Source organism: Egretta garzetta, unplaced genomic scaffold (assembly GCF_000687185.1).
Source record: "Egretta garzetta isolate BGI_Z169 unplaced genomic scaffold, ASM68718v1 scaffold70, whole genome shotgun sequence".
Classification (NCBI taxonomy): Eukaryota; Metazoa; Chordata; class Aves; order Pelecaniformes; family Ardeidae; genus Egretta; species Egretta garzetta.
In genome coordinates, this window is record NW_009258539.1 from 2,383,303 (window position 1) to 2,395,229 (window position 11,927).

At 42.1% G+C, this 11,927-nt stretch overlaps 1 protein-coding gene across 1 annotated transcript in view; it reads left to right on the forward strand.

Moving 5' to 3' along the window:
- Positions 1-11,287, forward strand: part of SRPX (sushi repeat containing protein X-linked) — a 22,818-nt gene extending 11,531 nt beyond the window's left edge. Inside the window, exons 6-11 of the mRNA XM_009646178.2 lie at positions 3,796-3,922; positions 5,901-6,022; positions 6,725-6,904; positions 7,352-7,485; positions 8,677-8,798; positions 11,107-11,287. Of these exons, the coding sequence (XP_009644473.1) occupies positions 3,796-3,922; positions 5,901-6,022; positions 6,725-6,904; positions 7,352-7,485; positions 8,677-8,798; positions 11,107-11,287 (866 nt within the window). The remainder of the gene's footprint in view (positions 1-3,795; positions 3,923-5,900; positions 6,023-6,724; positions 6,905-7,351; positions 7,486-8,676; positions 8,799-11,106) is intronic.
- Positions 11,288-11,927: the final 640 nt, after the last annotated feature.

Consider the following 11,927-nt stretch of genomic DNA (forward strand, 5'->3'; position numbering starts at 1 on the left):
AGAGGTTGTGGTAAATGGCTGTGACCATGCTAAGTCATCCTTTTGTCACATCCTAAGACTGTATTGATAGGTAGTGAACTAACAGCGTCCAACTACCAGCGTCTGAAACAAGCTCTGTGCTCCAAGTCATTAATTATACAGGCCCTGATAATGGATGTTTTGAAATACAGAGCAATGCCTTGTGGAGGGGGGCTGGGGAGAGCAGAACAATGTTTTTCATTCACCCTTTTATGATTTCCAGTCTCTTCATCTGTCTGTGCTTTTGACACAGGCTAATGTTTTGAATTCCAGCCATCGTTTAATGTCATCAGCAATCAGTAATAACAGCGTGCTTACGTAACAGCGGACCGTTTACCTATCCCATATGGACTCTTGAGTAAGCATGCAGTGGGCATTCACTACCATCCCTCTGTTTCTTTCCTCTTGTCATCCCAAATTCACAAGCACATAAATGCAAGCCTTTAACAAATTATGAGAAAGGCAGCTCAACAAGCTCTTTAAATTTCATTGACATTGTTAATATGGCCAGCCACAGCAGTACAGGTTTTTTAAAATAAAATCTAAAACCTATTTGAAAATATAACATTTTTCTCCACAAAGTTCAAAAGACAGCTTTAAGATTTGGTATCCACTGCTGACCTCCTGATGCGACGTTTGCAATGCCTTTTCCCAGCGTGGCGCTAGAGTACCAGTTGCTGCTGCCAAGTAGCCAAGAAAAGGTACAACTTAGAAGAATGTAAGAGCAGTAGTGGCTGAACAGTGCCACATTTTTTTATGAAAACTCTTGTTTCCCTGCCCATGATGTAAACCTTGCAGGCAAGATTCACCCATTTAATACACAGCCCTGCTAAACAGCTTAAATAAATCCACTTGGCTTGTCGTTAGTCTTTCAGCAGTGACACTGCAGCAAAAGCGTATGACCAGCGATGCGGGTCAGACACCTTGCAGCATGTCCTGGCTCCGGCTCTGGCCAGGCATACTTACTCAGTGGGAGAGTCTGACAATCTGGCGCTTACAGGATGATTTTTCCCTCTGATAAAACCTCCCCAGCAGTCAGTGGTCTTGTGGGTTCCTCTGTTGGGGTTTATTTTGGAACCAGTTTAGTTTTCTAACCTGCAGGTGGGCACCTTGCTCGCATCATACATTTTACTGAAGGTTTTTTGGGGCTTTGTGTTTCAGTTTTGTCACTTGTGCATTTGCCTGGATGTCCTCTGGTCACCTTCTCATTTAAGTGAGAAGTCTTTTTCAGACCTGTCTTCCTTCTGCCAAGCTGTGGCCAAGGTGCTCAATACTCTAGATGGCTGCAACTTTGTACAAGGGCACAAGGAACAAGACCTGAGTGCCGTTTAGTTTAACGCATCCCAGTGGCCACTGCAGTTAAAGAGCCTCTTTGGTAGACAGCTGCTTTCTCTTGGTCCGTTTCAAAGCAGAGTTATTATGGTGGGGTTCATTTAGTGCCTGTTGAATGCTACGAGGCAGCTGAAATGACCAAGGAAAATAGCCTTTCCAGGAATTTTTACATCCAGCTAAAAAGGCTGCCTGGCCCCTGGGTGCTTGGTGAGCTGGTTCCCACAGTAACCGTATTGTTTGTCTTTATGATGTGGAAGTCCAAGCCGGTTCATACCAACCAGCCTTCTTTGTGCTAAATAGCATAATGAGCTCACTGATTAATTAAGTGCTTAAAACACTGGGTCCTTAAATGACGTTCTGTCTTCAAATAAACGTAACACTGGAATAAATGTATACCGTCCATAGCACAGTGGTGAGCTGTCGCCACAGTAAACTAACCAGACCCAGAAGCAGCCTTGGTGAGACTGGGTTATTTCCTACCCTAATTCAGCTACACTGGGGAGTTACTGCAGAGCTCTTGCTGGCTGTGATGTGAGCGCGTTTTCACACATAATGGGAAGGTCCTCTGAAAATAAGGGAGTGTATAAGAAACATGAGGAAAGGAGCCAAATGTGCTTCCTACAGCCAGAGTGGATGCTTGAAAATCCTGCTTGCTTGTGTACTGCAGCAGATGAGGGAAGGAGGAGCAAAAGAACTCAAAAAGTGAAGAAGTTAAGGAAGCCATAAAGAAGAACTAAGTGCCGTAGGTATCTTTAGGGAAGGGTGTTCTTGTGAAGTACAGGAAGCTTCAAAAGGTGTTTAGTGGATTCTGCTGGTCATTTGTGATTGCTCCACTCCCTGCAGTGGGAACCCACTCTTGCTAGCTTCACCTTCTAGTGGCATCTACAAAGAAATCAACGGTTATTCTCCCAATACTATAGGAAGGGGTTTTTTTCATTTTTTTATTTACAGAAAGCCCCACAAAAATATACATTTGTTTAAGGCAGTTTGCAATACTCCAGATGTTTACTGAGTAACTTTGGTATGATGCTTACTTGTCTTTGCCTCCCCTGCTCCCTCCTGTGCAAAATTAAGACAGGAGCTCTTCCTGCAGAAGCACCTCACAAAGCTGTGGTGTTTGGGGTTGGAGGAAAACTCTAACAGAAGAAATAGAGATAAGCCAGTTTTCAAGAGTCCCGGGTTCTTGCAATACCATTAAAAGTTTGAAGGGTCTATAGCAGGGCTGAACTTGCCCTAGTTTAACTGGTAGAAAACACTGTGTGTTGCTTGTAGAGTATGATGGTCTATAAAATTATTTTGTATATTTGATGCTTTGTAAAGACCTAAACCTTTTCCCATTGCTATTTTTTTTGAAAAAAAAATCCAGATTGTACTTTTTGTGTCTACCCTGCAACTGAAAAGACAAGGCCTGGCACCCTTTAAATTTAAGCAGCACTTTAGGGATTGTTTTCTATTTGCAGGTAAAGACCAATCCTGTCTCTGTGTTCATTTTTAAAGCTGGTACATGATTCCATGGATTCAGACTTTGTTTTGGGTATAAACCAAATGATGGTAAAACACCTGAGACTAAGCTATTAAAGATAGTTGGGGTTTTGTGTTCTGTTTTTTGTTTTTGTTTTTTTTTTAATGATTGTGATGATGTTTGGTCTCAGTTCACCCATGTATGTCTGCTATGCTGGCAGGATTGGCAATGGAAGTGGCTGAAGATGAGTAGCTCTGCATCACCTTAGTCTTTCATCAGGGTCTTTTATCATCACCACTGTTCCGTTGCTCCTGAATAATAGTCACAATGTTCTGGTAGCAGTTAAATAAGCTTTCAAAACGTACCTGGTCTTCTTCTTGTTTTGTATTACCTGTAAGGCATTATTATAAGAATTACTTGAAAAAAAATCAAATGCAGCCGCAATTCCCTGCAAAATGACAACTTTGTCAATCTTCCTTTGTTTCTCTTTTTGCCATTGCTGCAGAAAAAATAACCAAGAATTTAACAGCAACATGCAAACCTATCATAGGGAGAGAGACTTCAGTGTGCTTTACAAATGTTCTTAATCACAATATTCACCGCACAAATGAACAAAGAGACAGCAGATAAACAGAAGGGTTAGACTCCTTGGGTCCAATCTTGGGTATCCCTCCTTTGAGTTCAAAGCTAAATACAGTTGATTTTGTAGACATTGCTTTTTAACTAGGGACTAGATAAAGGCAGTTAACGATACTACTTTTAATTAATTTTTTACATCAGCGGCAAGGGAGTGATCGTTGCCATCTCTTACTCTTCTTACAAAAGGTGAGAAGTACAGGCTCTACCCACCTTGGCTGGGATGGTGCCAGTATTGAGGAAGACAGCTGAAGGTAGTCCCAAATTACGCTGACAACAGGACAAGAGCTGTGAAGAAAACGCGTAGCTATAACACATGCCCATTTCTGTGATGTTTATTTCAACAGATACTGAACCTCCGAGAATCCAGTGTCCAAGCGTGAAGGAGAAGACCGCGGAGCCGAACAAGTTGACAGCCAGAGTGTTCTGGGACACCCCGGAGGGACGGGACACTGCTGATGGGATTCTGACAGAGTAGGTGTAAATCTGTAAACATTTGCATTTTCTCTTTTTATTCCTGGGGTCCTGGGTTAGTAATTCGGCTGATGGGGGTGGCTGGGTACCCTTTCCCCTTCATTCATTCAAGATGCTTATTTATAGCTGTTACGTGTCAGCAGCCTGTAAAGAATTGCATGTTTAATAGAAAAATTAAAAATGGACAACTTCAGTCATTCAGGACCTGACCTGTAGAGCAGTAGCAGATTTTTGTGGTTATTTTAGAGCTGATGGAATAAATGACAATAGCATTTTGACTGCACCTGTGAAATTTTCCAGAGCTTCTTTGTGGGTCTCTTCTCATATGCAACGAGTTTTCTTACAACAAGTTACTTTTTATACATAACAATGAAAAGATAATAGTGCATTGGAGGTAGCAGCAGAGGCGATTTTGACTGTCTTAAAAAAAACAAGGCGAATTGTGTCACAAAACAATATCTGCAATCATCTTTAGGCTTCTTCCTGAAGTAGTGCCGAGTACTGATGTCACAGCATTCTGCGGTTACTTGTAAAGTAATGCCTCTCATTTGAAACTGAGCGAGCTTTAAACACTGGATTTAAACTTAACACTTTCTTCAAAATTTCCTTATCAATTTTTATGGTTTCATAGTCACATTTTCTAGAAGAGCAAGGTGCACTTGTGACGGTACCACTGTCTCTGATTTTCCCATCTTTATCATGCAGGATTTATGGTAGTCTATCTACATTACTGTAATGGAAAGAGTATAGAAAATCTGCTTTTTTCATTAAGCAGGTTACGTCTTTTAACTTTATATCAGTGGCCTGGTTAAGCTTAAAATCTCGAAGTTGTAAGCTTAAAGATGTTTACAGTTTTATGTGAATACAAAAAAGCTGTTGAAAGATACAGTGACATTGCCTTTTTATTGTTACAGTTTAAATATTATCAGAAAGAAGAATTCATTACACAGTTAAAAACAATATTGCTGTTAAGATCTAACATGATAATTCTATGGCAATTAACAGCATTAAAACAAAAACTAAGCCTGATAAAATAAAAACTTTGAGGAGTGTCACAATAAAGAAATTCCAAAGTCTTTTTGATGAAATAGTATCTGGCAGGCAAAAAAAAGGGGAATAGCCCACGTAGACTTTGTCATATGGGTAACTGTTCCCAGCTCTGATGAGACTAGCTGTTGAATCCATGGAAGCTTCTCCATAAATCTATTTTTATAAAATCTTGCTAAACTGTGATATTTTATAGAGCGTACAGTGCTTTCCTTAAGTGTACCGGGTCCTGCAGTCCCATGAGTATGTAAGCTTTCCCATTGCATGGAACACTGCTCAACCTCCCTGCTTCAGTACTGATGATACATTTGACATGTCTGAATTCTCCTGACATATATCTGCAGGATAGGAACAAGTTCCAGGTGAAAACACTGCTGTGGATCACCTCGCCCTTCTGCTTGCTGTTCCACTTTTGTCCATTAGTATGATCATAGGAGCAGTGCAGAGCAGCCAGATGGGGTGCGTCCCCATTGTAAGAGGCTGGAAGATTTCTTAGGCTCCAATGCCTCTGGGTTACATGGCAGCCCTGACAGTGGCTTGTTCACAATACAGAATGAGGGAGGATCAGTCTTGACTTTTCCTTATGTTAGGGAAAAGGAAGCTTGAGTTCCTTTGGGTGTGGTATGATGCTTGGCTACACTATGGATTATCTTATAGGAAGCGAACAGGCCCGGCCCGCTCTGCCTCCCTTGTCTCAGCAGGCTGGGACCCTTTTGTATGACTCGAGGGTGGGCTGTTGGTAGCAGGTTTAAATACTCTGGTCGCCGCTGCCCAGTTTCTTCCTTTGCTTACTCTCAAGTCCTCAGTCATGCAGCACAGCCAGACAATCCTAACATGCCACAAACATCACTCTTCAGGCTTTTACAGCATTGTCAGTAGGAAAATACTGGTGAATTCATGAATGTCTGTCCTGTTTTATTTCCTGGTTTAGTGTTATTTTGAAAGGCCTGCCACCAGGGTCACATTTTCCAGAAGGTGACCACAAAATCCAGTATACTGTGTATGACAGAGCTGAAAACAAAGGCACTTGCAAATTTCTTGTTAAAGTCAGAGGTAAGAACGATGTTTTACCCTACAAATACAGTCACTGATTTGCATCTGGCTCAGTAGGCAATTTGAGACATGTCCTCATTTCTATATTTGTCTGCATGTGTATGCATATATAAACTGTATGTGGATGCTGGAAGGGAGAATGCATCTTTTTCAAGACCCTGGGGGCCAGGCCTGCAGCAGGGCGGGTGGCTGGCACTCTGTATGTCAGGGAAGAGCTTCACCAATCGGTCCTGCCTCCAGCTCTAGACCCCTTCCCTTCTGCTGGCTTCTCCTTGAAGCTTAGCTTGTGAGCTGCTGAAACAAGTATGTGAAGGAGTTTTTTCAGCCGTGACTCACATCTGTCAAGCAGGGCTGCCCTTTCACAAGTCTAGATCTTGAAATCTGGAGGTGAATATACAGAGACATAACATCTAGGTTTCAGCTTCGGCTCTCTTCATGCTCTATGACCTTTTGTCACTGTGGTACCACGATCACATGCATACACCTATACATCTGTATCATTTTAGTTTACCTATGAGTTAAGAGGGGGTTTGGGTTTTTTTTGGTTGGTTGGGGTTTTTAAGTACATGACACTAATAATACAGAAAGCAAACAGAAAAATGTCTTCTATATTTGTATTCCACTGGCCATGCTACCCTAGAAACAAACAGGGTGATTCATGCCGTGTCTTTCTTTTTCTTTTCTTTTGCCTCTTGCTTGAAGTCAGGCGCTGTGTGAAATTAAATGCCCCAGATAATGGCTACATCAAGTGTTCAGGTGATGGAAATAACTATGGTGCTACATGTGAGTTCTCCTGCATTGGTGGCTACGAGCTGCAAGGAAGCCCAGCTAGAGTGTGCCAATACAATTTGGGGTGGTCAGGAGTGGAGCCAACCTGTGCACGTAAGTGAGTATTTCACCACTTTACCAGGGGGGGCTGCCAGAGCAATGGTTCCAGTGACAGTGAGAATTTGGGAAGGGGGTGTGGGGTGGAATACAGCTGAAAACTTTAATGCCCTAGAGGTAAGAAGCTTAACATCTTTGTCCCCTCTGCCAATTTACACTTACAGCTGACGCCTTTGCCACCTCTGGCTGCTCTTTCCTAGGATGATGATGGTACCTCACAACTGATAGTGAGTTTTAGCTCAGAACTTCATGTTCTGGAGTCAATCTGTCTTGCAAGCCAGAACAGCTTAAGATAAAGTTGTTGGCTTCCGTGAGGCCAGTATTTCACCCATTTCTTTATTCTTATTTCTTGTTCTTGTGCTTCTGCTATGTAGCAGTTTGTGCTTTTAGCAGTAGATCTGTTTTTAGTATGCTCTATAACTTTTGTTTTAAATCTAATTGTAGCCATGAATATTAATGTGAATGTAAGGACTGCAGCTGCACTTCTGGATCAATTTTATGAGAAGCGGAGACTGCTAATTATTTCAACTCCCACTGCAGCCAACTTCTTCTACAGGATGCAGTTGGGAATGCTGCAGGTAAAACATTTCGGGAGGGATGCAACTGGTTTTTTTCTTCAAAGACACACACAAGAGGATAAGCTCCACTGTTTGATATAAATCTGTAACCTTCAGCTGTAATATTGCAGCCACTGGAGGATCTGGCTAAAGCAGTAGTAGTTCCAGATTAATCCTTTCTACATGGGTGTGAGTTGAAACTTCTCCCCCGTTTCTAATTCAGCTCCATTCTGGATTGTGTGGTCTCTGACTGACCAGTTGGTGAATCCCAGGCAGTTCTGGCCCTCTTCCATCCTCCTCAAATTAATTGAATATTAACTTGTGCTCAATAATCATTCCCTAACTCTTCTCCTAAAGCAGCTGAAAAAACCCCAAACCATCCAGTGCTTCAGTGGTTGCAGTTCATGCACACCAGCCATATAGGCTTTGTAACTACGAGGCAAGGAAGCATGAACAGCTTCAGAACTAAACAGTGCACTAGCAAACAAAGGACTGGAGGCTCAGCATAGAAATCATCCAGAGTGCTGGAGAGAGCACTGGGGTATTTTGTTCCAAAAAACTCAAAACCTCTGGTAATTGTACTTCTTACGTGTTGTAAATGTGATGCTCTTGTTGGGTTCTTGCTAGACTTAGGGATGTATCTCAGAAATGTATCTGTGTCCTTGGGGAAAGGAGCCAGTCCGGTATTCTTTCACAGCAGCAAGTTCTTCTTTTCCCCATTAGATTAACTTGGCAAGGAAAGTCAATATATTGATCAAAATGAAGTAGTTTAAAATACTAAATTTAATGGCTTTTTCCCTGCTGACTGACAGTGGTCAAACAAGTTGGCATGAAAAAAAAAAAACTTTCTGCAGTCAACTTCCATTTCGCATACCTTGCTTTGATTGCCGAATTAGATTACTGGCACAATGCTTAATACACCAGCATCTTTTCACATCATTACAAGGACAAGTTTATACTTCTCCTAGGTGGTCCCTTTGTGGTTTTTTTCTTAGAGTAGTTAAGAATCCATCATTTAACATCCCCTGGAGTCATGAAGCTCTGGTTCTTTGCAGTGAGAATTAGAGGCTTTTCAAAAGTATGCTCTCAGTTTAAACCATCTCACTAACATAAGGGGATCAGACCCTCTATGTACACTTGCTGCACACTCAGACAACCCCCTGTTGTCTCACTGATAGCTAACACACCTCTTTATTCTTTTAACCCTTCCAGCCAGCACAGTGTGGTTTAGACCTCCGACATGTTACTGTAGTTGAATTGGTTGGTGTCTTCCCAGCACAGATAGGAAGAATAGGTGTGAAGCTGCTGCCCCCGTCACTTGCCCTGCAACTCAGGTAATGTAAGCTCTCACTACAGTTGTGTTTGCACCTTAGCATATATTATGTATTGCTTTCGATTCCCTGCATCTTACTCTCTAAATATACATATTCTACTCTAACGAACATAGCTAGACAGTGGAAGGTAGGTGTTGATGAGTAAGTTCTGGGATTAATTTGCTCTCTAGCTGTCTAATAGCTACTGCAAATTCATGAGCATTTGGTATTTATGAAATTAACAGCTCTTTCAAGCACCATGTCTTCCTTGCCCCTTTGCTTGAACTGAGTGAATTCCTGAATTCATATGAACTCCCTGCATATCCCTTTGACCACGTTACAGGTCTGTATTTTTGGGTGCTGCCACTGGAAACACTTAAGTACGTCTGCATTTGTGCTGCAGTTGGCCTGATACAGTCACGACAGGCCACAATCACTTTGCAAGGACAGCCTTGCAGCAGCTGGTGGTGCAGGCCCAAATGGCAGCGACAGCTTCTCTGCAGCACTGCGGGAGGCTGTGGCCAGGTCAGGAGGGGAAGCAGCGGTTGCTCTTTGAAGTCCCATGTGTAGAAATGATACGGGCAGTATTTCAAAAGGGAAGTTATCTCAGCCTCCCCAGCCTGACTACAACATTCAGCAGTTTTACTCAGGTGCCTAAACTGTTTTGATTTGGTTTTAGTCTGGCAGGGGGTTGGTTTTCACTTAAAAGGGAGATTTCAAGTGCCAGCATTTCCTAGGGACAGGAGGACTACAAGAGCCAAAAGTGAAGGCCTTATTGGCAGGGAAAGTAGTAGTTATTTAGGAATAAAGTCCAGGAGCATTTTAGGCAACATATTCCATGATATGCCTGAGGAAACAGAGCAGGCTTTATTTAGGGGCAATAAAACCCACTGACAAGTCAGAGAGGTTTTTTTGAATTGCAAAAAATAAAAACATTTGTTCTCTATAAAAGGAAAAAGAGAGCACAAAGAGCTTCTCTTTTATTCAAAAAAGTAAAAGTACTTTTACTACAACTGAAATTTTTTTCCTGTGACTCTGTAGAAAATAATAAGCTCTGGCAACACCCCATTCTCTACCCCCCTCTCCCTTTAATGGAGCTACATTTTGGAAATTGGCATGCTATGACCTGCCCTGCACTGAGTGAGAGTTAGTTTTCCATTTGATTTTTTTTTTTTCTCTGTTGTTACTGCAGTGTGTGAATTAGAGTGTTCCAGTTCTGGAAGGCACTTACTTAAATCAAAATGAAACGCACCCTTAAACATCTTGAATAAAGATGCTGTCCAGAATTGGCATTCTGTAATCTAATGAGCACAGGTTCCCTAGTTAAAACTTTGGAAACCTCAGAAGGTTAGCAGTTGGATTTGTAGGAATTAAGCGTTTTTCTTAGGTGAGATGAGGCACAAGAGGAATGTAGTTTCCTATCACCGTAGCTTAGCTGCAAACTTTATTTTAGTTTTAATTGAATAGCCAAGCTCCCTTATTGCAACAAGACAATGCCTAGAGCACTCAAACTTGTTAGAAGGCTGAGGAAGGTCAATTTTGATTGTTTGCGCCTTACCAACATCCCCCCCAGACCCTCTTCTTCATGGCAGCTTTCCTGTCCTGACACCATTCTGTCACAGCTGCCTGAATTTGTTTTCCCCTTACCAAAGATGTTGACTGACTGCATGTCTAAGGATCTTTTAGTTCATTAACCCCTTCCAAAAAAAGATGAAAAGAGCACCAAGGACATACTTTTGTTACTGTTGCACCTCCAGAGGAGCTCAAATGACCCCTTTTACCACTCAGAAGGAAAGGACTCTGCCATGATTTGCAGTGGCTTTTCTGCTTCTACATTGGAGTTACCACCAGGTAGTTGGTTATTATTAGGAAGGGAGGAAAACTGACTGCAATAATTTTGTCCTGCTTTTTCTCATTGTGATTTTATACCATGTGGAAGCCAAGAACAGGAACTAGTAACTCTAGCTCCATCGCAGTGGTTTTCTTTAGGCAATTTATATATTATTTTTGTCTTTTTTTTTTTTTTTTCTTCCTGTGGTAGCAATAGGTAATGGCCTGTGCTATACTAACAGTCAGAGGTCTGAGAAGAAAAGGGAGCTGAGTGCAGTTACCTTGCCCCTTCCCTAACGCAGAGGTGCAGCCTGCAGCTCGTGCAGACACCCGCTCTCTATCCGACTCCTTGTTCTTACAGCTGCAACAAAGCAGACCCTGGATAGCCCCCTCTGAGCATCCCTGCCTTCCTCTGCTTAGGCTGGCTCTGCCATTTATTAGTTTGAAGCGCCCAGGGGGTAGCTGACGGGCTTTAACAAACAAGTTCCTTATTTTGCAGGCTGCTGCTGAGGATCCCCCATTACAATTTCAACATCGTGGTGATGGACAAGCACGGAATGGACAAGGAACGCTATCCTTTCCCAGCAACACCAGCCGAGCTCTTTGCACTTATTGACAATTTTCCCTTGAGAAAAGAAGAGATGAAACTGCAAGCAGAAATTGGTCAGTCGTGTCCCTAATTCAGGATTGCAGGGCTTGCAGTTGTCAGTGAATTTTTTTTAATCCACGTAATTCTCCTCTTGGTGCTACATGAAGCATGGCTTTTTTAATCACTGATGTACAGATTTTTTGTGCGTATTGTTAAGTCTGTTTGGCTGTGTAGCTACTCTGCATAGAAGTATGCATGATGCTTTTTTGTACCTTCAGCCATCTTTAGATAAATGTGTACGTAGGATTACTACCCAAAGGAGTTTCTTGTACAGAGAGTGAGAACTGAGGCATGTTTCTGGGAGTTTATTTTGGATTTTTCACTCAGTGTAAAATTGGGGTTTCTTTCTTACTGTTTGTAAGTCTTTTTATTAATAAAATACTGTTTTGCAAACAGATAATTGTCTAAAAATCACCTTGGAGATAGAAGTTGATTAATTTAAAAGTTGGCTCAAAATCCTCTCTGCAAACTGTTGTAACAGCCATTAGCGTCAGACTGAAAGCGTAGAAGCAATCCAGCAGCGTCTTTCAGTCCCACTAATGTGGTCGATCACAGGCACAAAACAGTAGCTGAGAGCAAGGCAAGTACCCGTTTGCAGCAGCAGCAAGGAGGAAACAGCTGATAGCAGGAGCACGGAAGTCATTGCCAGAAAGGATACGATAAAGGAGCCG